Source organism: Cricetulus griseus (genome assembly GCF_003668045.3).
Source record: "Cricetulus griseus strain 17A/GY chromosome 1 unlocalized genomic scaffold, alternate assembly CriGri-PICRH-1.0 chr1_1, whole genome shotgun sequence".
Classification (NCBI taxonomy): Eukaryota; Metazoa; Chordata; class Mammalia; order Rodentia; family Cricetidae; genus Cricetulus; species Cricetulus griseus.
Genome location: NW_023276807.1, coordinates 1,422,284 through 1,446,787, shown reverse-complemented (window position 1 = coordinate 1,446,787; position 24,504 = coordinate 1,422,284). Strand labels below are relative to the sequence as shown.

At 50.7% G+C, this 24,504-nt stretch overlaps 1 protein-coding gene across 3 annotated transcripts; it reads left to right on the top strand.

Annotated features, from left to right (window-relative positions):
- The first annotated feature begins 1,233 nt into the window (after window positions 1-1,233).
- On the top strand, window positions 1,234-23,003 carry Dnajb12 (DnaJ heat shock protein family (Hsp40) member B12). 3 transcript variants are annotated; one of them, XM_027388322.2, is made up of 9 exons: window positions 1,234-1,462; window positions 12,641-12,821; window positions 13,952-14,097; window positions 15,757-15,942; window positions 16,025-16,104; window positions 17,723-17,832; window positions 19,131-19,303; window positions 19,988-20,085; window positions 21,199-23,003. In XM_027388322.2, exons 1-9 carry the CDS (start codon window positions 1,330-1,332, stop codon window positions 21,226-21,228), a joined length of 1,137 nt encoding a protein of 378 aa, XP_027244123.1. In that variant the 5' UTR covers window positions 1,234-1,329; the 3' UTR covers window positions 21,229-23,003. The 3 variants fall into 3 exon arrangements, with proteins under 3 accessions (XP_027244123.1, XP_027244121.1, XP_027244120.1); XM_027388320.2 differs by having other exon boundaries at window positions 1,242-1,462; window positions 19,988-20,139; XM_027388319.2 differs by having other exon boundaries at window positions 1,243-1,462; window positions 19,988-20,133.
- Window positions 23,004-24,504: the final 1,501 nt, after the last annotated feature.

Genomic DNA, 24,504 nt, shown 5'->3' with positions numbered 1-24,504 from the left:
CCCTTATGAGGTAAATTATTAAAATCTTTGGAACCCTTAAGTGTTGTCTATCTCCTTCGTGTTGCGAAACGGGCTAGGTGTGTAACCACAGAAATTCTAATTATTCAAGCAAAGAATACTGTGATTGGCCAGAAGTCATCTGTTTTTCTCACACTGAACATCCATCCACTACAGCAGGAAAAAAAAAAAAAAACTGTTTTCAAAATATATCCAGGATTTAGTAAGATGTGGAGAGCAGACAGAAGGATCACTGAAAGTTTGAGGCCAGCCTAGTCTACACAGTTGCAGTCCGTGTGTGTGTGTGTGTGTGTGTGTGTGTGTGTGTGTGTGTGTGTGTGTCTCGGAGCAGGTGGTGGAGCACATCTTTAATCCCAGCACTTGGGAGGCAGAGGCAGGCAGGCGAATCTTTGAGTTCGAGGCCAGTCTGGTCTACAGAGCGAGTTCCTGATCTACAGAGGACTGCTATATAGTGAAACTTATCTTGGAAAACCAGAAAAGAAAAAAGAAAAAAAAAAAAAAAACTTTGATTGGGCTTGTTGTAGTTTCTTGTCAAACCATAACGTAAAGGCTAAGAAATAACCGGTGGATTTGGCCAAATGGAAGTCACAGGCACCGTTCGCGAAGTTGCTGTCACTGGGGTGGGAGGTCAGGGTGAGCACCGCAACCTGACTGGCTCCACTCCGCAGGGACTCCTGTAAGCGCCTCCTCAGTCCCCCAGTAACTCACCTATTCCGAGCCTTTACATTTTTGTTGTTCCTTCCACTTGAACCACCCTCCCTCCAGACATCCACGTGTTCCTATTCCTCCAGAATTCTGCAAAAATGAGCTTCTAAGCTATTTTAAATAGTAGCCCCTCCCCTCGATCTCCCTACTTCTCGCTAGGTTCCTTGTGTCACTATCTTAATGTATCCGTTTGCTGGACTTCTCTCCACTCACGAGAGCTCTGCGAGGACAAGGCTTTGTTTTGACACCAGTGCCACTTCAAACTAGAGCGTCTGACAGTGGATATTCGGTGTAAACATCAGTTCGATTAACAGTCGGGGACTGGAACGCAAAACGCTACCAACAAGAACGTGAGCGCACGCTCAACTTCAGGACTTGCGCTCTAGAGCTCCCGCGGGTTCCAGCGCCTCCTAACCGAACGCCCCTTTCTTAGGAGACATACGGTAGGGCTTCCGCCCGGGTTCAACCCTCACTCAAATCCGGGGAAGGAGGGGCGGAGGGTTATGTCATCCTTCCGCGCCGGCTTGCCCCGCGACGCGCCGCCGGCTGGCGCAGCCCTTCGCTCGCCCGGCCTCCCCCTCCCTGGTTCCGCGCTCGGGTTCCGCCATGGAATCCAACAAGGATGAAGCCGAGCGCTGTATCAGCATCGCCCTCAAGGCCATCCAAAGCAACCAGCCCGAGCGGGCGCTGCGCTTCCTGGAGAAGGCGCAGCGGCTATACCCGACGCCACGAGTCACCGGTGAGTGGGAGGCGCCGCAGGGACCGAGGGGGACATTAGCGCGGATGGGGGCAACACGGGAACGGACCGACGGGAGCAGTTGGCGGAGGGGGAGGGGTGGTGAGGCGCGGCTACGCCTGCGCACTGCTGCGCGCGAGCGCTGCTGGGATTCGTAGTCCCTCCGTCTCGCGCCTCGGTGGGATGCTGGACCCCCGGAGACCTGCGAGGGCCTGGCTCGCAGGCCTTTTCAGTGCTTGTGAACCCCTCTGGAATGTGAGGTTTCTGGGACGGAGATGCGCTGCGAGACCAGGCCAAGAGAACGCACGTGAAAGCGAAAGAAAACTACTTTTCCCAGGGGGCTGTTCGATGGCCCAGGGCCAGTGGCCGGCCTGGGAAATATTATAGTTCAGGAAAATAAACATAACTATTCTAAGGGAGAATGGGGTCTAGAGAGGGAGGGAATTCCTAGAAAGGCACCTTCTGATCTTCATTCGCTCGAATCACAGAACCCTTCGAGAAATAAGCCACTCCACCTCCGAGTATATATCATGCACTCTTTTGAACGCAGAGTTTCAGGGTGAATGGATTGTTGAAGATCCCAGGCTCAGCCACCCCATCCCACCTTCGCCTCCAGCAGGCCTGGGTATCGGGTCTTACGGACTGCTACGGCTGCTGGGTACCAGCCTAGGGCCGAGAGTTCCCAAACCAAAGAGGGAATAGTGAGCTTGTCTCTGCTACCCATCGTCTCACTTTACTTGGTATTATTATTGCTGCTGTTGTTGTTGTTTTCCGAGACAGGGTTCCTCTGTGTAACAGAGGCTGTCCTGAAACCCGCTTTGTAGGCCAGGCTGACCTCCAACTCTCAGAGATCCGCCTCCCTCTGCCTCCCAAGTGCTGGGATTAAAGGTGTGCACCACCACCGCCCGGCAGTCCCCTCCTTTTATGTGTCCGTAATCTGAGTTCCCAAAGGAAATTTAAATGCCATCCGGAAAGGAGAACGACACAGGGTTTGTGTCAGTGGACTTAGTAAACCCTGACGAGTAGCAGAGTTAAGGGACCCACATCTTATTATGATTGCTGTCTTGTGACTTTGGTGAACTCAGGTTTCCTCACCTGCAAGGGAGTTGGAGCAGATAATGTATATAACAAGAATACCCATAGAGCTTTTCAGTGTAGAAAGTTCTTTCCCATCTGTTTTGTCACCTGATCCTGTCTTGTGAGAAAGACAGAGAACTCTGTCCTTATATCTTCGGGAGATGAGAAATCTCTCAACGATAAGGGACTCAGGATATGACACAACTAGGAACTGGAAAGCTCTGAGGCTCCATAAATGTTTATTAAAATGAAATGAAGAGCCGCGGCCTGCCCCTCACCTGCCCTGCCCACGTTTGGAAATAGAGAAAAAGGAGTGCTGGCCGACAGGGCAGCCTGATTCCTGAACTTTCCTCCCTCCTCCACTTTGCAGGTTGATCTTTGACCTGTTTGCCTCCTCTAGGAGAGGGTTTCAGTCTGTATTTACCAGGACTGCTCCAGTAACTTGCTCAAGGTGCTCCCCTTTGGGATAATTGCCTCTTTATAAATGGAGAGCATGGTGGGGTGTGGACTGTCAGAATTCCACCTGATTGCTGCTGGGAGCTAAGGAGCCATTGAGAAAGCTGATGAAACAGGGCCTATAGGGCATGGCAGAAACCACCTGTGCTAGTTCAGGAACTTGGACAGGGTATCCTTCCAGGGCTTTGCTGTGTGTGTGTCTGTGTGTGTGTGTGTGTGTGTGTGTGTGTGTGTGTCAGAGTCAGTTGTGTCCTTCCATCTTGTGGGTCCCAGGGATGGAACTTGGGTAGTTGGGCTTGGCAGTTAAGTACCTTCACTGGCTACCAGTTGGACATTTGTTATGTCCTTGCTGGATAGAATATATGCCTCATGTGCATGAATTAACAGCAGCCTTGCACTGAACTGACAAGGATGTATGGCTAGTATAGGCCTGGGCTAGAGAAATGTTGGTTAAAAAAAATACTAGGTAGCTGTCTACACTGAATGTTTTGGATAGGAGTTCATTCCGGGTGTTCATTCAACACAACAGGTTGCTACAGATATGGTGGCCCATGCCTGTGATCCCTGAGCTCAGGAGGCTGTAGCAAGAGAATTGCCTCAGGTTTGAGGTCATCTGGGCTGTATAGCAAGACCTTGTCTTAAAAAAAAAAAGTAACTGGTATTGATAATCTTTTTTGTTTGGCCTACAAAGTTCACTGCTTGATGCCAAGTGGTTCAGCAGGATTTGCAAGATCCTAAAGGAAGCAAACATCCAGAGGAAAAAAGATTGTAAGGCAGGTGATAACAGTGATTTAACAGAAAATAGGCACAGTTGGTTGTTTAGGTGCTGAGAGCTTAAGGGTAGTTATGAAAAAGTTTAGTCCCTACCACTTGAGAGTTCCCAGTCTTGGGGGATGGGAGGGTGTGAAGGATAATCTCCCAACCAGTATATTGTATAAGCTGTTGGGAGCCCTGTAATGATGTTATCTCACAGAGGAAAGGGCTGCAGGCTGTAAGAAATGAAGCAACAACCATAGCTGGGTGGTGGGTGGTGGCACACTCTCTTTAATCCCAGCACTCCGGAGGCAGAGGCAGGCGAATCACTTGAGTCCGAGGTCAGCCTGGCCTACATAGTGAGTTCCAGGACAGCCAGGGCTACACAGAGAAACCCTATCTCAAAGAAAAACAAACAAACAAAAGAGGCAATATTCAAACATCCAGTTTGTTGGAAGAGATAGGAGAAGACCTGGAGGCCAGAGGTTTGAAAGGGTCTGGGCAGGGATTTTGTACAGGGACATTTAGAGACAAGTGAAGTGGGGATTTACAGAGAATTCAAGTCAGAAAGTGGGATGGGCAGACTATTGGACTCCTTTCCAGTCAAACCAAGGTTTTTCATGCTATTCGTATAGAGGGAGCTAGAGAGGGTTTGCTCTGTCTGAGAGGCAACCGAGTCCATGGAACCTGCACAATCACTTGAAAGCTAGAGGACCAGGCATAACAAAGGCAGCCTTGGGCTAGAAGAGACCCAAAAGGAGAAAGGGTTCTTAAAAGAAACCGCATGAGGCCAGGTGTGATGGTGCATGCCTATAATCCTGGCAGTGAGGAAGTTGAGGCAGTAGATCGTTTGAAGCCACCCTGGACGATATCACAGTGAGATTCTGTCTCCAAAAGGGGGTGGGGGAGGTGAGCCAGTAAGAGGAAAGGAGAGAAAAATGAGAGAGAGAACGAGAACAGCCTAAGAGATCAATGGCCCCAAATTGGTTAGGACATGACGACATAAGGTGGGATACAGAAATGAAGAGCCCTCGTGTGATGATGAAGTGGCGGAGATGGATGCTGGGGAATTGGGGTCAACTTGTGTGACCTGAAAAGGTCCAAGCCAAAGAAACTAGACGGAAAGAGGTGGGCAGAATGGGAATTGCCAGTAATACATTCTTGGGAAGCCACCAGTTTAGAGCCCAGGAGAAAGCACCAGGTGCCAGTTTAAAGACTGTTGTCACGGGTTTGTTGACCCTCATTTGGAAATGAGCTCAGCTGAGGTCACTGGGAAAGCAGAGACCATGGAGAAGCCATTGCCTGGTGGACAACCATACACCATACCCGCCCTTAGCAGTGGGAGTGAGATGGAGCAGCAGCAGGAGAGTAGTCCTGGGAGATGACAGAGGCGGTAGCCATGGAGTCTTGGAGTTGTCAGCTGCTGCAGAGGCCATTAGGGGAAAGGGACGAATTGAAGACTAGAAGGGAAAGGAAGGTTGGAGGACAAAAGTAGAGGCATTGGTCTCTGATAGGTAAAGGGTTTGTGAAGGGAGGGGTCAGCTAAGGGGCTCAAACAAGAATTGAAGTCCCTATATTAGCTTTCACCATGGAAAGCAGGAAGGGGGGCTTGCTGTAGGGACAGGACAGGGAGACACCAGAACTAGACAACCACATTGTGGGACAGGAACAAGACTGCTGGGAGGCCACAGCAGAGGTGATGCTGTCATTGTCTTTTTCTGGGAGTTTCTTTTCTTTCATTCTTTTTTTTTTTTTTTTTTTTAAAGGTCTCATTCAAAAGACTGTCCTGGAACTCACTTTGTAGACCAGGCTGACCTGAAACTCAGAGAGATCTGGCTGCCTCTGCCTCCCAAGTACTGGGATTAAAGGCGTGCACCACTGTGTCCAACTTTTTTTCTGGGATGTTCTATCCAGCATTTGTTGACCTGATGGTCACTGGCTTCACCTGATATTTAGTGAAGTGGTTGAAAGAACTGGACATGGAGGCACACATCTGTAATTGCAGCACGGGAGGCCGACAGGAGACAAGAGGGTCTTCCGTTCCAGGTCAGCTTGGCCTACACAGTAAGAATCTATCTCAAATTAAATAGAAGACAGCAGATTTTGCAGGGAGGCCTTGAGAATATAATTAGACCTCAGTTTCCCTAGCAAAGAGAGTTGGCTGGATATGGTACCTACAGCTCCTATTACCTAAGCTTCTATGAAATGGCTCACAGTGGGGTCTGGGCAGAGTCAGAAAGGCTATCCTGGCAAGGCTATGGGAGATGGGGGTGGTGGGGAGAATCTTGGTTACCAGGGGATTTGGGCCTTCAGGATCAGGAGGAGAGAGAATTGTAACACCAGGAAGATGCAGAGTGGAGTTGTCCATTTAGGTCAGTCCACCTTTGTGATTCCCCAGTCCTCCCATTCTCTGTATTTCATTGAATTTTATTTGCTCCTCCAAGCAGCCATGGGTAGAGGTCAAAGTCTACACTGAGAAATTAGCTATGGTAACAAGTGCACACTGCTGAATACCCAGGGTCCCAGTCTTCTCTGTCTCTGACCCCAGGCTCTGTCCCCATTCTGAGCCCTTCCCTTGACTCATTTTGAGTGTCACTCATTTTATGACTAACAATAAAAGTGGCAGGAACAGGTCAACTTATGACAATTGCTAGCCACATGCTAAGCCCTGTCCACCTTCTCACACAGTTCTTAGAAGGGAAAAAGCCTTAAAAAAAACCTGGGTTAATTTCTCCAAGAAAATTCTGCTAGCAAGTGGCCTTGACTGAGTCTAGGCCAGTATGGAGCCAGACCCCTGCCTCAGGAAGAGCAAGAGGTCTTGGCAGCTGTAAATCTTCCTCAGCTGCCCTGTGGCCTTTTCTTTCTGATTTCCTTTTTGTTTGTTTTGGGTTTTATCTTTGAGACAGGGTCTTTCTCTGCAACCCTCGTTATCCTGGAACTTGCTTTGTAGGCCAGGCTAGACTCAGACTCACAAAGATCTGTGTACCTCTGCCTCTCAAGTGCTAGGATTAAAGGTATGAGCCACCCACCATACTGGGCTCTTTGATTGGTTTTTTAGCTTTTTTTTTTTTAATGAATTAATGTTGAAACAGCAGCATCTCCCCTCGGTGCCCAGGCTGGTATCTGTCAAACTTCTGGACTTCAGCAGTCTTCATGCCTTACATCCCAAATAGCATGGTTCACACCTCCGTGGTTCAGTGATCTCCTAGGCTCACCCAAAGCTAAGGTTAACATTAAGCTGGCCTGGTACCTAACTCTTTTGTGTTGTTGCACATTGTCTATCAGCCACTGTGTCACGTGGGATGTAATGATGCGTCAAGATGAGACTGTCACATGCTGCAGGCCTGTTGATGGCATTCAGACCAGTGGAGAGATCAGCTTGCCAGCAACCAGAAGTCTTGCATTTTCAACTCATTCTGGAGCCTTCTGGGTGATGCTGAGTATACATATCCACACCCCATTTGATTCTGCAGTGTAGGGAAATGAGAGCGACTGACCAGTGGAACTGCCTAGAAAGCTTCCAGAGTCTTTGCTCAGGAGTACTTATGCAACTGTGTTGATTGGATCACTAGTGAGGTTGCCCCATCCCCACTCCCTTCGGGTCATGCACAGCAGGCTGAGCCTGGACCACAGACTTCCAGAGAGATCAAAACACGCAACATGGTTCAAATCCACAGGGGACCAGCTACTTCCTCTGCCTGCAGGACCAGCTCCATTTTGTTTTTTGGTTTCTTGCTTTACCTCTTGTGGCACTGCTCTTGGCCTGAGCCATGCTAGCCACCCCCGGCCCCAGCCCATAGCTTTTCTCCCCTCCCCAGCCAGCTGCTCCTCAGATTGTGGTATTTTGACCCTGATGCCATGCCAGTGCCAGTCTCCAGACCAAATGCACGTGTTATCTTATTTCTTCCTGATGCCACACTCTGAGGAAGCCGAGGTGCCAATAAGTGTCGCCACGGATCAGCCAGGGTCATACCGCTATGCTAGTAAGAGGCAGAGTTGCAAATTGAATCTCGACTCTGTAAACATAACATCTGGAGTTCCTCCCTCCAGAGACACAGCCGGGATTAGCCGCAGAGTTAGAGTGGGGACCTGTGCACCTCGGACCCAGCAGTGCTGCCGCAGCACCTTGTCCCTAAGGGGAGTGTCAGTGGGTGATGCCACCTCCCTTCTGAGGCTGTTGTGATGATTAAGTGAGCTAATTTTTATAGACCATGTGGTGGTGCCTGCCTAACAGACACTGAACACTCAGGAACAGAAATGGCCGTTACAAGTCAGCTTCGTTGGCACACACCTGTGATCTCAGCATTTGGGAGGATCACAATTTGGGGGCCAACCTCAAACATAACAAGATACTGCCTCCAAAACAAGAAAGAAAAAAGATGGTTGCTACTAATCTTGTTTGTTTGAGACAGTAACCAACCCTATAGCCCAAACTGTCTTTGTAGCCTCGGCTGGCCTCCAATTCAAAATCCTTGTGCCTCAGCATCCAAGAGCTAGGATTATATCTAGGTGGCAGAGCTACATGCCTTTTAATCCCAGCACTCGGGAGGTGAAGGCAGGCAGATCTCTGAGTTCAAGGCCAGCCTAGTCTACAAGTTCCAAGACAGTCAGGGCTACACAGAGGAAACTCTCTGTCAGAAACAGAGAATGAGATGGAGGGGCTAGGTAGGATTACAGGTGTGAACCACACTATACCCAGCTACTAATGCTTCTCCAAGAAATACCTCGAGCTCAGTCAAAGCCTCCACTTCCTATGTGCCATTAACTCTGCTGTCAGCTCCTCTATTTGAATTGCCCAATTCCAGGGAGATGGAGCACGTTTTCTGCACTGAGATAGTCATGGTTGGGGTACAGTGGTCCACCAGAACCCAGTGCTCAATCCCCAATGACCCTTGGGTATGACCTAGGTATATAGTGGTGGAAGAGGTGTCTGGGCCACAGGTATCCTGGGTCCCAACAAGGATCTAGGTACATTATTTTCCCAGGGGCCCGTCAAGAGATTGCAGTGTTCAGGCTAGAATTCCAAAGCTCTTGACAGGCTAAAATGGGATCATGGCATTTGCTAGGGTTTGGGGATGCTAGGTCAGAAGGAACCAAAAGCTTGGATTTGAATAACCATGATCCCATTTTAGGGTGACATCTCGTATAGACCCCAATGAAGTAGATAATTTGGCATGGCCAGCTATTTAAAAAATATAACAATAGAGCTGGAGAGATAACTCAGCAGTTAAGAGCATTGGCTGCTCTTGGAAAGGACCCAGGTTCAATTCCCGTGGTGGCTCGAAACTCTCTGTAACTCCAGTCCCAGGGGATCTGTGGGCATCAGGAACTCACATGGTGTACAGACATATGTGCAGGCAAACCACCTGTACACATGAAATCAATGTGTATAAGCAATAATAATTGTGGTTGGTGGCATACACCTGTAATTCCAGCACCAGAAAGTGGAAGCAGGAAGTTTATCCTCCACTACATGGAGGATTGGATGCTAGCCTGGCCTACATTAGACCCTGCCGATAGGAGAGACAGAGACAGAGACACAGAGAGAGGCCGAGGGAATGACTACATGGTGAAACATTTGCCTAGTGTGATTAGTATCCTGGGTTTGATCTCCAGCACCACAAAGAAACCCAACAGTAGAAATGAGCACACAGGGATTTTTCTGAGTCTCCAGCGATGGTCTCCTGGGGCAGACTTACTTCCCCCATTCCTCATCACTGCTAAACAAAGGTTCCAGGAATTGGCCTTCCCACCCAGTCCCACTGAGTCAGACAGGCTGCTGCCATCCCCCACCCCCGCAGAGGACTGTATCCTCTCTGTACCAAGCAGACGACTTCTCTTGAACATACTGCTTTGGACTTAGAATCTGAAGGATCAGGCTGGAGAACAGGCTCAGCAGTTAAGAGCACTGGCTGAGTAAACTTTAAACCCAGCACACAGGAGACAGAGGTTGGCAGATCTCTGTAGTCTAGGCTAGTCTGGTCTATAAAGCAAGGACCCAGGTTTGGTCAGCAGTACCCACACGGCTCTCAACACCCTGCAACTCCAGTTTCAGGGGTCCTGATGCCCTCTCTGTCCTCTCAAGACTCTAGGCATGCATGTGGTGCGCAGGCATCCCTGCAAGTAAAGCACCAATACACATAAAATAAAGAGTGGATTGGGTGTTGCTCTTTGGCAGAGTGCTTGCTCAGCATGCCTGAGGCCGGTGTTTGGTCCCCAGTGCTGCAAAGAAGAAAGTCAATTTGAAATGGATCCAAGGGAGGTAGCTCATGCTTTCAGTCTCTTGTAGGCAGAAGCAGAGGATCAGGATGTCCACTCCAGCCTGGGCTACAAAATGTCCAAACAATAAAATCACCTAGAATTCTATACTTAAAAGGGTTTAAGATTGAGAGCTGGAGGGTAAGTACTAAGTCTGTGAATGAGGACTTTGCCAGGCGGTGGTGATGCACTCCTTTAATCCCAGCACTTCAGAGGCAGAGACAGGCAGATCTCTGTAAATTCCAGACCAGCCTGATCTACAGAGTTCCAGGACAGCCAGGATTGTTGCACAAAGAAACTCTGTCTGGGGAGGGGGGTGGGGGAACAACGATGCAGGGGCACAACCAAACCAAGAAACAAAAGAATGAGGACCTGAATCCAGACACCCCTCCCCCAGCATCTACCACAGCCCAGGCTGGGTTGTACATGCTTGTGATCCCAGCACTGGGATGGAGACAGGAGGATAGTGTGGGGGTGGAGGAGGCTGCCCTCTGGTCAGCCAGTTAGTCAAGTCAGCAAGCCCCAGGTTCAGTGAAAAACTGAGGAAGGCGTCCCTCGGTGACCTCTGGCCTACACACATAAAAGGGTTAAGATGGTGAATTTTCTGTTTTTACCACAATGAGAGAAAAACTACTGCTTTCAACTAAAAGGAAATAATACTATTAAATCCAAACTAAGAATATTAAACAGTTTATAATTCTCATGCACCGTGTTAATAAGCAAATATTTGAACTAGGAAACATTAAAATTAACATTAACTTGGACTTAGTATTAGCTCTGCACTAACAGTGTTTATTTACTAGTAAAGCTTTTTTTTTTTGGTTTTGGTTTTTCAAGACAGGGTTTCTCTGTAACTTTGGAGCCTGTCCTGGAACTCTATAAATCAGGCCTGCCTCTGTCTCCTGAGTGCTGGGATTAAAGGTGTGTACTACCACTACCCAGTACTATTAAAGCATTTTAAAGAACCAGCATAAAGATAGAAAACCCAACAGGAAGTAATACTGAGGACGAGTGTCCTAGAGAGTGTGATGTAGTGCTGAGATGGGGCATGCAGATCTGAGTTCGGTCAGTAGAAGAATGATTCATAAAAAAACAGCCTAGTAAAGCAAACAAGCACACTGAAAGAAATACCAAGGTAGCATCAAGCTTGGCATGGTGGTGCACACCTGTAATCCAGTACTTGGACAGCTAAGGCAAGAGGACGGTGAATTTGAGACCAGCCTGGACTGCAGAGCAAGATCCTATCCAAAAACAAAAATGCAGCAAAAGTAAAAGTAACTGAATTATAGATCAAATACTGCTGGGTTCATTAGTCAAACGTGTGCTATTATTTTTATTTACTTATTTAAGATAGGGTCGCCGGGTGGTGGCAGCAAATTCCTTTAATCCCAGCACTCGGGAGGCAGAGGCAAGTGGATCTCAAAGCCAGCCTTGCCTATGAAGTGAGTTCCAGGCCAGCTAGAGCTGTTACACAGAGAAACTGTCGGAGGGGGAGGTGGGCGGGGGGGGGGGGGGGGGCAGGGTCTTACTGTGTATCTCTGGCTGGCCTAGAACTCAGAATACTGCGATTAAAAGCATATGCCACCATGCCCCACTATGCCCTTGCTCTCCTCCTCTTCTGTCTGTCTGTCTCTCATTTATTCTTTCTCTGTGTGTGATTTCCATGAGGGAATGAGAGGGCAGTCTGTAGGAGTTGGTGGTCCTTGAATTTGGGCTCTGGGGGTCCAGCTCAGGTCTGTAGTCTTGGCTGTGGGCTCATTTTCCCGGCCTCTTGCTGTTTTAGGGTGTGGGGTTTCTTGGACTGTTGTTTGTTTGTTTCTTTTAATGGAGTTTCACTATGGGCCTGGCTGGCCTAGAACTCACCATGTTCACTAGGCTAGTCTTAACTCAGAGATACTCCCTTGCCTCTTCCTTTGCCTCAGAGTGCAGGAATTAAAAGTGTACACCACCATACCCAGCTCCTCTTTTGTTGTTGGTTTTTGTGTTTGTTTGTTTGTTTGTTTTTTGAGGCGGGATCTCTTACATACCTAGACTGGCCTCAGACTCCCAGTGTAGTTGAGGGTGACCTGGGGACCAGGTTTTAAGAACGGGTTAATGTGTGTGCCGCCATGATAGAGTATGTGGCAGTACTGGGGCTTTGGGCATGTTAGAAAACACTGTATAACTTATTGAGAACGAATGCTGGGCGTTGGTGGTGCACGCCTTTAATCCCAGCACTTGGGAGACAGAGGCAGGCGGATCTCTGTGAGTTCAAGGCCAGCCTGGTCTCCAGAGGGAGTGCCAGGATAGTCTCCAAAGCTACACAGAGAAACCCTGTCTGGAAAAACCAAAAAAGAAAAAAAAAAAAAAAAGAAAGAAAGAAAAAGAAAAAGAGTGCATATGTAAATAGAGTATCTGAAAATAAGGAAGGCAGTTACTTGTAGTTACAAGAATCACATGGCTCTGTTAATAAAGTTAGTATTGCTAAGATTTTAAAATCGATAATAATCCTTTTCCTGAGAACTGGGGCTCCTAAAAGAACAGGCCCAAGTCAGGAGAGCAGTAGCCATGCTGGAAGGGTGGTGAGTGGGACACAGGAGTCGGCCTCAACAGACAGACCTGCAAGGGACCCCTCGGTGGCTTCTTTTTCCTTCACAGAACTGATCGAGTCCCTCAACCAAAAACCACAGTCTGCCGGTGACCAACCCCAACCCACAGATACATCCCACACCACCCACAGGAAGGCAGGCGGGACCGAAACCCCCTCAGCCAACGGCGAGGCAGGAGGAGGAGAGAGCACCAAGGGCTACACCTCAGAGCAGGTGGCAGCTGTGAAAAGGTAGAGGCCATGGGGTGGGGGGGCCTGGGGAGAGCCGGGGAAGCCTTTCTCACTTCATCCTGTGGCTTGGAAGAGTCTTGGAAGATGGAGGAGGTTCAGCTTCATTTCCCACAGGGTGGGAGCTGCAGCCTCGCTGCCCACCCACCACCATAACCGCTGACGATACAGACTGGAGATACTGCTAATCGGTGCCTTCCTCTGCCCTTGGCCACCAGCCCTAGGCCTCCCACAGTTCTGTTTGTCACACAAAGACACTGCCATCTTGCCCTCCAAAGTCTCACCCCCACCCCCAGCCCCAACAAAGGCCTTTTTATAGACCAGAGCCTGTGGGCAGGAGGCAGAGGCAGAGCTATGCCACCAAGACAGGCAACCCTGCAGAGTGAAGCTCTCCCAGGCCTGACACCACCAACCAGGACCACTCAGGACTAGGCCCTCCCAACCCTCCTTTCTCCCACCAGCTAGCATCAGAATTCTTCTGAGGTCAAGTTCTTACCTCCTGACAGGCAAGCTGAGTGAGTGTGACCAAGTGGTTTGTCAAAACCAGGCACAGTTTCAACCATATGCATCTAGCAGCTATAGCTGATAGAAGCAGACTCTAAGGACTGGAAGGCCTAGAGAACACCAACAAGGGTAGACCCTCCAAGGGACAAGGAAGGGGGCGGGGGGGGGGTAATATTGCAACAAAAGCAGCGTTTCTTCAGAGTTCTGTGCTCGGGGTAAGCAGATGCCTACCATTGCTGTCAGCAAGATGCATCTGCCCCTAGCTGACAGACACTCCGGTCCTTCCAAGGCAGCTTCCAGCAAGGGAACCCCTAGAGGGAATGGATGCTGGCCTGGCCAAAGACAGCAGCTGCCCCTGTCAAATCCTAAGTGTATTCATGGTGTTGCCAGCAGGCCTTGCCCAGTTCCTCATGCCAAGGACCTCCCTGTGGCTCCCTTGCCCCTCAAGTCAGACAGCTGACCCTCGGCTGTGCCCCCTACACACACACACACACACACACACACACACACACACGCACGCACGCACGCACGCACGCGCGCACACGAGTGCGCCCTGAGCTGTGTGTCACACACTGCTTATTCCCACACCTCACCTTAGGCTCCCTGTCATATTCTTCTCCCTGTTTCAGGGTCAAACAGTGTAAAGATTACTACGAGATCCTAGGGGTGAGCAGAAGTGCCTCAGATGAGGACCTGAAGAAGGCCTACCGAAAACTGGCCCTCAAGTTCCATCCAGACAAGAACCATGCGCCTGGTGCCACGGAAGCTTTTAAAGGTAAGCCAGCCCTGAGGTGCCTGGGTGTATGTTAGTCTGCTTGTTTGTTTTCCCACAGAGACTGCACTGGCCTGGAACTCGCAGATATTCCTCTGCCTCTGTCTCCAAATTGCTGGGTTTAAAGGTGTGTACCAACATGCCCAGGCATTCGGGTGTTTTTTATCTCCTGTCTTAGAATACAGGGCCAATGCAGATGTAGCTTGGCCTTTAGAATCCAGACCAAGATGTGGGGGTAGAAGAAGGTAATCTCAGGTGTAATTGTGCAAGCTCAGAACCGCTCCCTGAGAAGGTTGCAGTAGCCACCTCTAGCCTTACAGACTGCAGAGTCTCACACAGTACCAGCCCTGCCTCCCCTTCATCTTCTGGGTTACAGGAGAAGAGCCAGCAAAGAGTTCCAGTGGCTCCTCCAGAGTCACACAGCACCTGGGGCAGGAGAGACTTGTGACTCACACATGGCAGCGGTTTCCCTGTACTGTGGGGTAGGGCACCCTGTAATGGAGGGCTTCTTCAGGACACTTGTCAGTGTCACCTTCCCACAACCTGTCCCGGGCCTGCACTGGGGACTGTTGATCTTTGGAATGGGTGCGTCACCTCTGGCCAGAACCATCAGCCATCCTTTATGCATGTAGATTTCCGTCTTTCCTCCTGTCTGGCACTCGTGTGCACTGCCTCTGTGCCAGCCTGTGTTGCGGGGCCTTGCATTTTCTTGGTCCCTGGGTACTGTTCCCTTTGGGGGTTAGCATGGCAACTGTAAGCCTTGTTGTGCAGTGCTGGGTCAAGGCTGTAGTCAAGAAGGAAGCCTGTGACAGTGATGTGGCCTTGTCACATGGAAAAGAGGATTCGTTCCTCCCTCCCAGGGCTACAAGCTCAGAAGCAAGCCTGTGGCTCAACTTGTGAGTGGGGCAAGCGGAGGGGAACAGGCCCTGGGAGGTGCTAGCCTTTTGCCCTGGGAGCTCTGGTGAGGAGGCACCAGTGCCAAGCAAAAAAACAGCAGCTGGGGCCTGGGCCCTGGGGAGAGCAGACTCATTCATCCTGGCCACCACAACCAGATGCACAGGAGTCTCCACCAGAAACCAGGGGGTTGTCCCTTCCCAGCAGTGTCTGCTGCTCCACTGTTTATAACAGAGGGTCTCGTGTGCATTATTGTGGCCACACTATGACTTTGTGATTATATTACCCTGTGTCAGGCACCCCACAGGTGAGTGTGCAAGGTGAAAGAAATTGAAGCAGGTGTCATGCCAACAACCCCAGCGTAGAGGCAATAGAGGCAAGGGGATAAAGAATTGGAGGGCAACCTGGGCTACTTAACAAGTTCTGGGCCATTCTGGAAGTCTAGGTGATATAGTGGGAACCCTGGCTCAAAGAGGAAAAAAAAAATAAAGCCAGCCTGAGTGTTAATGCTCCTCACAGCCCAGAGTGCAGACCTGCTCCCCACTGCTCCCCAACACTTGCTCAGTGGGCAAATTGTCTCTGCCCCTAAGTAGTCCCCCCACCCCTAACACACACACACACACACACACACACACACACACACACACACACACACAGAAACCTGAAGGAAGCAAGCTCCCCACTGCTCCCCAGAAGGAAGCAAGCTCTTGGCTATGTTGGCCAATCTGCACCCAACCTTCTAAGGCCTGATCTTTTCACCCCTTCCAGCCATCGGCACGGCATATGCTGTACTCAGCAATCCAGAGAAAAGGAAACAGTACGACCAGTTTGGTGACGACAAGAGCCAGGCTGCCCGACATGGCCACAGCCACGGGGACTTCCACCGAGGCTTTGAAGCTGACATCTCCCCCGAAGACCTCTTTAACATGTTCTTTGGTGGTGGTTTTCCTTCCAGTAAGTCCACAGGCAACGCCCCCTGGGGGTGATGGTGGGGTCTGAAAGTGGTAACCCCTGACTGCGTGCTTGCTCATTTCAGGTAACGTCCATGTCTACAGCAATGGCCGAATGCGATACACCTACCAGCAGAGGCAGGACCGCAGGGAGAACCAGGGTGATGTGAGTGACAAGAGGCTGAGTGGCATACCATGCCTTTCCCCGGAGCGGGGGCGGGGGGGGGGGGGGGGGGTCGGTCTTGATCCACTTAATACACAAAGCTGAAGCCAAGGAGCCATCTCTGCTCCTCATTCCCAGTGCCATTCTGCTAAGGGACACCAGAGGGAGCCACACTCCATGTTGCGTAATTCTTTGGCTTCTATGGGGAGTGTAAGACGGAAACTTCTCCACCTCCAGGCAGCTTCTAGTGTGAATAATTTTTGTGGAGTCCATTTGTTCTTAAGGCTGAGGTAACATTTTCTGAGCAATGGGGAGTTAAAACATCATGAGAGAATAAAAAGGCCTGCGTGGGTACTCAGCCTTCTAGAAAGTGAGTAAAAGCTTTATAACTAGGCAGTGTTTCAGACACATTTGGGATGCCATGGATCAACAGCCAGCTGGCTGAGACCCAAGCACCACCATTGGCGAGTGAAGAGCATTAAACAGAGGGACACAGGCTTGTGCGTGCTCCCTCCCTCCCCCCTCCTCCTCCTCCTCCTCCCACCTCCCTTCTCTCTCCCTCTACCCTCTCTCTTCCTCTCCTTCTCTTCTCCTTCCTGCCTCCTTCTCTCTTTCCCCCTCTCTCCTTGGACTCTAGGCAGTTGAAAACGACATTGAACTCCTGATATTCCTGCCTCTACCTTACAAATGCTGGGGTTAAGCTTCAGGCACCATGCCTAACGGATGTTTTGTTGTGGGTGGGCTGGTTTTGGTTTTGGTTTTTGAGACAGGAGTCCCACTATGTCTCTCTGGCTAGAACTTGCTATGTAAATTGCTCGTCTGGAGAGATCCGCCTGCTTCTGCAGCCTGAGTGCTGGGATTAAAGGCCTATGCCGCCATACCCAGCACTGTTTTTGGTTGAGGCAGGATTTTGCTATGTAACCATGGCTGGTCTGGGTCTCCAACTTTTAACTGTTCTTCTGTCTTTGCCTCCAGAGTGCTAGGATTATAGGCATATCTTTATATCTAACATACAGAGAGGGTTTTGTTTTTTTTTTAATTTTATGTGCACTGGTGATCCATCTCCATGTATGTCTATGTGAGGGTGTCGGATCCCCTGGACAGTTGTGAGCTGCCCTGTGGGTGTGGGGAAATGAACCTGGGTCCTCTGGAAGAGCAGTCAGTGCTCTTAACTACTGCCATCTCTCCAGCCCCAGAAGAGGTTTTAAAAAAATCAAAATTACTATATAATGAATTTATTTCTAGTTGTCTTGTTTTTGTTCTAAGAATCAAACCCAAAGCCTGTGTGTGCTGGAAAAGTTATACACCACAGACTACATCCCAACCCTTTAATTAGCTGCTTTTCTATCGGCAGTATGTTTGTGTGGCTCGAAATTTAAAAGATACGGACTATGAAAGTCCGTCTCCCCAGGTCTGCCTCCCTTCTCCTGGAGGCGACTCATTGGTTGTTCTTTCTTGAGTTTCTGCATACACAGTGTACTCGCCACTGGTTGCTTTGCCTTTTCCTGGAACAACTATCAAGTAGAGTAGCTTTTGCCCTGGGGGAAGAAAAGAAGGGTGTCACAGCCCCCTAGGTGCCATTATGCTAGGGAGCTCTGACCGAGGGCTGTCTTTTCTTCAGGGCGGGCTAGGAGTATTTGTCCAACTGATGCCCATCCTCATTCTTATCCTCGTGTCAGCGCTCAGCCAGCTCATGGTGTCCAGCCCACCCTACAGTCTGAGCCCGAGACCGTGAGTACACACCCCTGGGCCAGCCCAGCACAGTAGGGAGCCTCAGTCCGCATCAGAGCGCTGCCTTCATCCTGATCTAGCGGGCTCCCAGGTGTAGTAGAGAAAGCTGGCTTGGGTCATGAAACATGCTGTCTCTGAGCTGAGCCTCTTCGACTTTTGGGGATCACGGCTCCTCAAAATACCGAAGAAATTCCAAGCCTCCCCTTGAGGCAACATGTGGTCCTGGGTGACTTAGAAACGTCCGTCCCACCGTCCCACCTAAGGGACCAAGAAAGGAGTGTAGTCAGTCAAGGGGGTGGCTTACATCCTAGCTTCTGTGTTGAGAGCTATGACCCCAGATAAGTTGTGTAACCTCCATTCTGTCATCTCTGAAATGGGAACAATAGCGTTCACCTACTTGTAGGAATTAATGAGTAACACATGTAAGATGTGTAGCTCATTGCAAGTGCTCAGCAATGTTTGTTGAGTGGATACTCAATCTCAACTGCCAGTGGTTAACTTGGGTGAGTTAGTTGACCCTCGAAGGTGTCAGTACCTCTCTTTTCCCAGTACCTGGGAACAGTAGGTTCTCAGCTGCTGCTGATGCAAGCCCAAAGCTCCAATCCCTTGGCCTGTCCACTGCCTGAGGCCCCAGCAGGCTCCCTCAGCCAGCAGGGGGCAGAGTTGGCCTCTGCTCCTACAGCAACCCTGCTTACCTGGAGCCAGATGGAATCCCTCGGCAGCAGCTAGAGACAGATAAAAGAATGCTGTTTGCTGGAGCTGCCCTCCCTGGAGCAGTGACTCCTGTTGGGTGTCATGGCTTCTCCTCCTGCCTGCAGATCCTGTGGCTACAGCTTCTTTCTGACATTTTGTTCCTTTTTGGTGGTTCTCCTGGAGTTGAGAATGAACTCATAACTCATGCTAACACACCATTTAGGGACACAGCTCATCATTTTGACCCAAGGCTCAGAATTCTAGGCAGGCCCTGGGCATCCTTGATCTTAGAAGCATGGAGGATGGAGTCTACACCCTTGCCAAGACCAGCTTCCCAGACCAGCTCCTCTCCTCAGAAAGGGCTTCTCCCCACATGCCCCAGTTCTCAGCAGCGCCCCTAAAGGTGTGGTTTGCCATAGGCTGGACTATTCATGCAGGGAGGCGGGGTACTTTGCCTTCGCTGCAGACCTTCATTTTAGGGAGCCAGCAAGTTCCTGCTGCAGTGTGGGAGGGAACCAGCTGTTCTGTGGCCTGTGTGACACCTCCTGCCACTGGGCCATCACCCTTCCAGCTGCCCACTTTGTGCCTGGTGTGTTTCTGGTCAGGTCAGTGGGCCATGTCCACAAGCGAGTCACTGACCACCTGAGCGTCGTGTACTATGTGGCAGACACCTTCTCTGACGAATACACAGGCTCCAGCCTCAAAACAGTTGAACGGAATGTGGAAGATGACTATATCGCCAACCTCCGAAACAACTGCTGGAAAGAAAAGCAGCAGAGTGAGTACACACGTGCATGTTCATGTGTGTGTTTGTATGTGCGTGCAGATCCGCGTGCATATGTGTGTACGCATGCGTGTGTATGCATATGTGTGTGTACAAGTGTGTACCTGTGATACACGTGTGTGTTCTCAAGCATAGGAGGGAAGGGGTAGTAGTAGTGGTGGTGGTATTTGGAGAGGGGTAGCCAGGAACCATGTCTGAGACTAGAAAAACCCTACTGAAGTGCCACCCAACACCTGGCATTGCTCTGTGCCAGCCACCTCACTGCCAAGACTTAAACTCCACTCCTGGGGTTCCCCTGGGGCTAAAAACCCAGGGCCATTTGATTTCACTGAGGTCTTCGTGAGTCACTGGTGCCTGTCATTGTAGTTGCTGGAGGTGCGTGTGTAAGAAATAGATTGGAAACCCTTGGCCACCCACTGATCATGTAACCAGTCTATCTGTGGAACGCAAGGACAGTAGCTTCTCTCCTTGGCTGGCCTCCCCCAGGTTGTGTGAGAAAGTGCCTCTGTCACCTCTCTTCCTAAGGAGGGCCTCAGTCTCTGCTTCTCCAAACGTTCTCCCCCACTGGGAGGCCAGCCCTGCCCAAGCTCCTGGTCCTATCTCTCTGTTTCACCATGGGGTCAGGCAGGTAAACCCCAGGAGGTCCTTGAGCCCTGACATTGCCCTGTTTCTTTTCAGAGGAAGGCTTGCTGTACCGGGCCCGCTACTTTGGTGACACAGACATGTACCACAGAGCACAGAAGATGGGCACCCCGAGCTGCAGTCGGCTGTCAGAGGTGCAGGCCTCCCTGCATGGATAGTTCTGGGCCAGCCACACCACCCAGGTCCAAGTATGAGCCAGGACTGCTTCTTTGCTGCAACTCCTGGCAGCTTTGGCCTTGGTCATGAGCAAAGGGGTGGGGGGGACGGGACAAAGGGAACCTGGTAATGATGGCAGAGAATCTCTTCACATCCTGACACTTCCAACGTCCTCCAGAGATGAGGCAGCTCTGGGCACTCAGGTTACCCTGCCCTGTTGACCCTGTTCTCCCCTACCCTCTTCAGGGGTCCAGGACAGGATACACAAAAGGCAGACAGAATGGGAACCTTGTGGTTCCTTCACCTACTCCAATAATCAAGCCTCCTCAGCCCTTCCCCAGGCCTAGCTTTTATTGCCTGTGCCATCACATATTACTGAGTCTAAAACAGCCCCTCACGTACAGTACCCTGCTGAAGATGGGAAAATCCATGGGGAGTCTGTAGGCAGGAACCCATTGCCCTTTAGTCTTCCAGGCAGGAGGAAATGGAGACAGATGAAGCAGCCCATCGGCAGGCAGGCGAGGTCTGTGCCCCACCACCACCACCACCACCACCACCACCACCACTCCCTCTGGTGAGATCTGAGGCCCTCACTCCAGTGCTCTGCACCTGGGAGCCACAAGCATCCGGCCCCACCCAGGCGTCTCTCCTGTGGTCTTGAAGAAGGGAACAAAAGGTCACAAGTTCAGGGTCAAAAGCAGCCACTGAGCACAGGAGGGGTGGGGAAAAAAATGAAAGTTGCTATTAACAGGCACCCCACCCCTTCCCCTACATATGGGTAATGGGCTCAGTTCCCAGTGGTCAGAGCAGGTAGCCTGGCTCAAGCCCAGCAGAGTGTGGGCAGAGCCAAAAGTTCTTTGCATAGATACCCTGCCTACCCCCTCCTTTGCTTGTGTCCCCTGACACAGAGCCAGCTGCAGATTGCTCCAAGGCCACTTGCTAGCTAATGTCAGCTCTGGGGCAGCTCATCCCACTGCAGAGACCAAGCTCATCCCACCAGAGCTTGGTCAGGGCTGGCTGCTCGACTGTAGGGCTGAGCTGGAGGTGCCTCCTCCAGCTGCTCACCTAACATATCTCTCTCTCCTCCCCAGACTATGAAATCCCTGGAGAATTTTTGGTGACACACACTGAGCCAAGGTGATGGACTGTATATTTAAGAAAAGACATACACAGAAAAAAATGAAAATGGACCTGAAGGCTGAATACTACACAGCTGCCCTCTCTCAACCAGTGAATGCAGAAAGCTCTGAGGACGGACAGAAAGCCTGCTGCAGGGTTGCTTCCTCCCCTCCCGGGGCTGGCAAGAAGCTCCACATCACGGGCTCCTAGGATACAGAAACCATGGCAACGAAAGTAGAATGTAAAACTTGCAGCAAATGTCTGTGGGGAAGGACTGGGGGAGGGGACACCCCACTGTCTGTCCTCCTCCTCCCAGGAGCCAGCACCAGTCACCTCTCCTTACAGGAGAAGCCAGGCAGAGGCATGGGCCAAGGAATAGAGAAGAGAGAATTCCAGAGAATGTAACTTAGAAATGCATATGTATGTATATATATCTATTTATATGTAAATAGACATATATAAAGATATATATATATATATATATATAAAGTCTTTTTTAACTGTGCAGGGATTGGGTTAAGATGTTCAGCTGATTTCTTCCATATTTTAGAAGATAAGGGCTGTTTGGGAAGGCATCCTGGTTTTCAAAAGCTAGACAGTAGCTGAAGCTGACAGCATACGGAAAGTCAAGTCGGATGCTTTTAGCACCACGCTTAGCCCAGCCTGGCTTTGATGGCAACAGTAATCATGGTGGTATAAATCCATAGAAAACTTCCAAAAGTCTCCAGGCTTATGGTTAAGGTAGGGGGAGCAGGTGGGGCCAGAGAAAGGTACCCCTGGAGATAGATAGCTGGTCAGTATTGGGCCATGGTAGAGACCCCCAGAGGGCAGCTCCTCATGCTGCCTCCTCCTTGGCCAGCCTCAGGTGGACTCTCTCCCCTCGTGCCCAGGAGTCCTGCAGCCAGTCCCCTACCGTACCTCTTCCCCACCCAAGTCCCCAGGTGGGTTTGCCTTACAGGTGCCACAGGGCACAGCTCCACCATTGCCAACAGGTTTTCTCTAAGTTGTGCACCAAGGACTCCAGAAGGCTCTTCATCCGGGAGTTGACCCAGGACCCAAGTGTAGCCCAGCTTGTGAAGAAGAGCCTGTGTCTGTGGGCACTTGTCTTTCCTCCACAGTGGACTCCACCAGGCCTCTGCTCACTGGCTGAAGAATCCACAACAACCACAATGGCTTTCCCCTTCAGATGAGGAATTGTCTCAAAACAGCCATTGCTGCCAGGGGAAGCAGGGAGCTTTATTTAACCTGCTTCCAGGATTATAATGGGCCTTTGAGAATCGCCATTTCTCCCAGTTTTCCTGTGGCGGTGGATATGGCGTTCTACCTGCCGTCTTCCAAAGCCTTACTTCCCCAAGCTGCCAGCCCGGAGGTGGCATCTGTCCCCCCAGGGTTTCTCTCTCTCTCTCTCTCTCTCTCTCTCTCTCTCTCTCTCTCTCTCTCTGATTTAACCCCTAACAAATAGGATTCTTGCTGGTAAAGGAAGTTTGGTTAGGAATGTCAAATCTGGTTTTTTAAAAAACAAGGTCCCATCCTGTAATGAAGAGGCTACCCTGGCCTAGAGAGAGAATGAGAACTGGACACAGACCAGAGTACCCCACCCACGGTGGCCCTGGTGCTCTGCCTCCACCACCCCAACTGTCTGGTCTTGGTACCTGTCCCTAGAGGGGCTGAGCCATGTGCAATAAGAACATAGATCCTAAAGGATCCCCTGAGAAGCTGTATTTCTTGAATTAGAATTCTGATATTGTACATCTATAAATATATGTTTACTATGTGATTGGCAGTGGTGGGTCTGCATTGAGCAGGGGAATGAGGCAGGGAACACCCACCAGTTGCTACTGACACCATCCACCCTGCACCTCAGGATCTCAGATGCCTGTGGGGGCTGTAGAATATGGTGTCCCAGACATCAGTCCTAGATGGGGACCTGCCCACTACCCCTTGACACATTCTGTTTTTCCTGTCACTGGACTGGAGCCCACTCCTGGTCTGGGACATGCGGAAAATTCCCAAGTGAATCTTGCCATCTCTGGTCCACAGCCTCCTCTCCCTGGGAGGTGGGAAAAGTTAACACTGAGGCAGCCTCAGGCTCTGGGTGAGTGAGCCGCAGATCTGCCCGGCCTCCCGGAGACAGGGCCGCCAGCCGTGAGTGGCGGGCCCAGGCCCCTCCCGCCGGCACGCCAGCCAAAGGCAGGCGGGCTGCCTGGTGGTGCCACCTCAGCCCGGGAGCTCATTGGCTCTCCCCGAGCAGGGTCACCGCAGCCTGCCCTGGCCTGCAAGCTGCCACTTGTTAGCTGCACTTGGCAGAAGGGTAGCCAGCTTTCTACCCCCCATCCTCCCTGACTGACTAAACAGCTCGGTGAGCCAGAAGGGGTGGGATGCCATCCATCTGCAGCAAAAGAGAGGCATTGAACAGTATGCTCCTCCCACTGTCAGGTGGCAAGAAAAGCCCTCTGGGCCTCAGGGACCTGCCCGCTATCTTCTAAACCCGCCCTGCCCAGGTCCGGGACAGGAGGGGCTCCTAGGGACAAGGAACAGGTACCTGGCCTGATTTTTGCCAGACAATCACGTCACCTGGCTGTCTGGGGCAGGTGTGCACAGTGCCAACATTTGACACTGGCTCAGGACCAGCTCCGAAGTCCCTATCTGGCCTCACACCGTTTGGCTGAGGGAGTCAGCCCATTTCCCAGAGCTGGAAACAGACTTGCCAGAGGGAGGTGATCCAAGGGTCTTCTGGAAGTTGTGTGTTCGCCTGTTTGGAGCTTAGCAAAATGATCATTCTGCAGACATTCACTGAAACCAAATTTATTGTGTTTGACATGATGGGGTGGGGTGGGATGGGTTGGGTTTTATGAGATAGCCTCACTGTACAGCTCTAGCTGCCATGAAACTGGTGTGGTTCAGGCTAGCCTTCAATTTGCAATAGTGAGCCTCCTGCCTGTGCTTCCCTGGTGCTGGGAATTACGAGTAATGTATCTGGGGCCTCTTAGGATTTTGAGTTTATTTTTGAGATGGGGTTTCTTGTAGCTATTTACCAAAGGCTGGCCTTGGCCTCCTGATCCTCCAGCCTCCACCTCCAGAGTGCTAGGATTAGGTGTGCACCACTACTCCAGGCCAAACCCATTCTTCAAGTGCTGCGTAAATTCAGGAACATGGACTAGGGTGAGAAGCCACGCTTGGAGAACAGGCATCAGCTAGGATGAATTACCCAGTCAAGCAAGTGACTCTCCTCAAAATGACATGGGTGTCCACCTGCTGTAAAGGACTGTGTCTCCCAG

Bases quoted from the DNA above. Each gene is read 5' to 3' on its own strand.
- Dnajb12 (XM_027388322.2), top strand. From the start codon at position 1,330: ATGGAATCCAACAAGGATGAAGCCGAGCGCTGTATCAGCATCGCCCTC. The intron at 12,822-13,951 runs GTAGAGGCCATG...TCCCTGTTTCAG, and splicing joins CAGGTGGCAGCTGTGAAAAG to GGTCAAACAGTGTAAAGATT. The intron at 19,304-19,987 runs GTGAGTACACAC...GTTTCTTTTCAG, and splicing joins CTGGAAAGAAAAGCAGCAGA to AGGAAGGCTTGCTGTACCGG.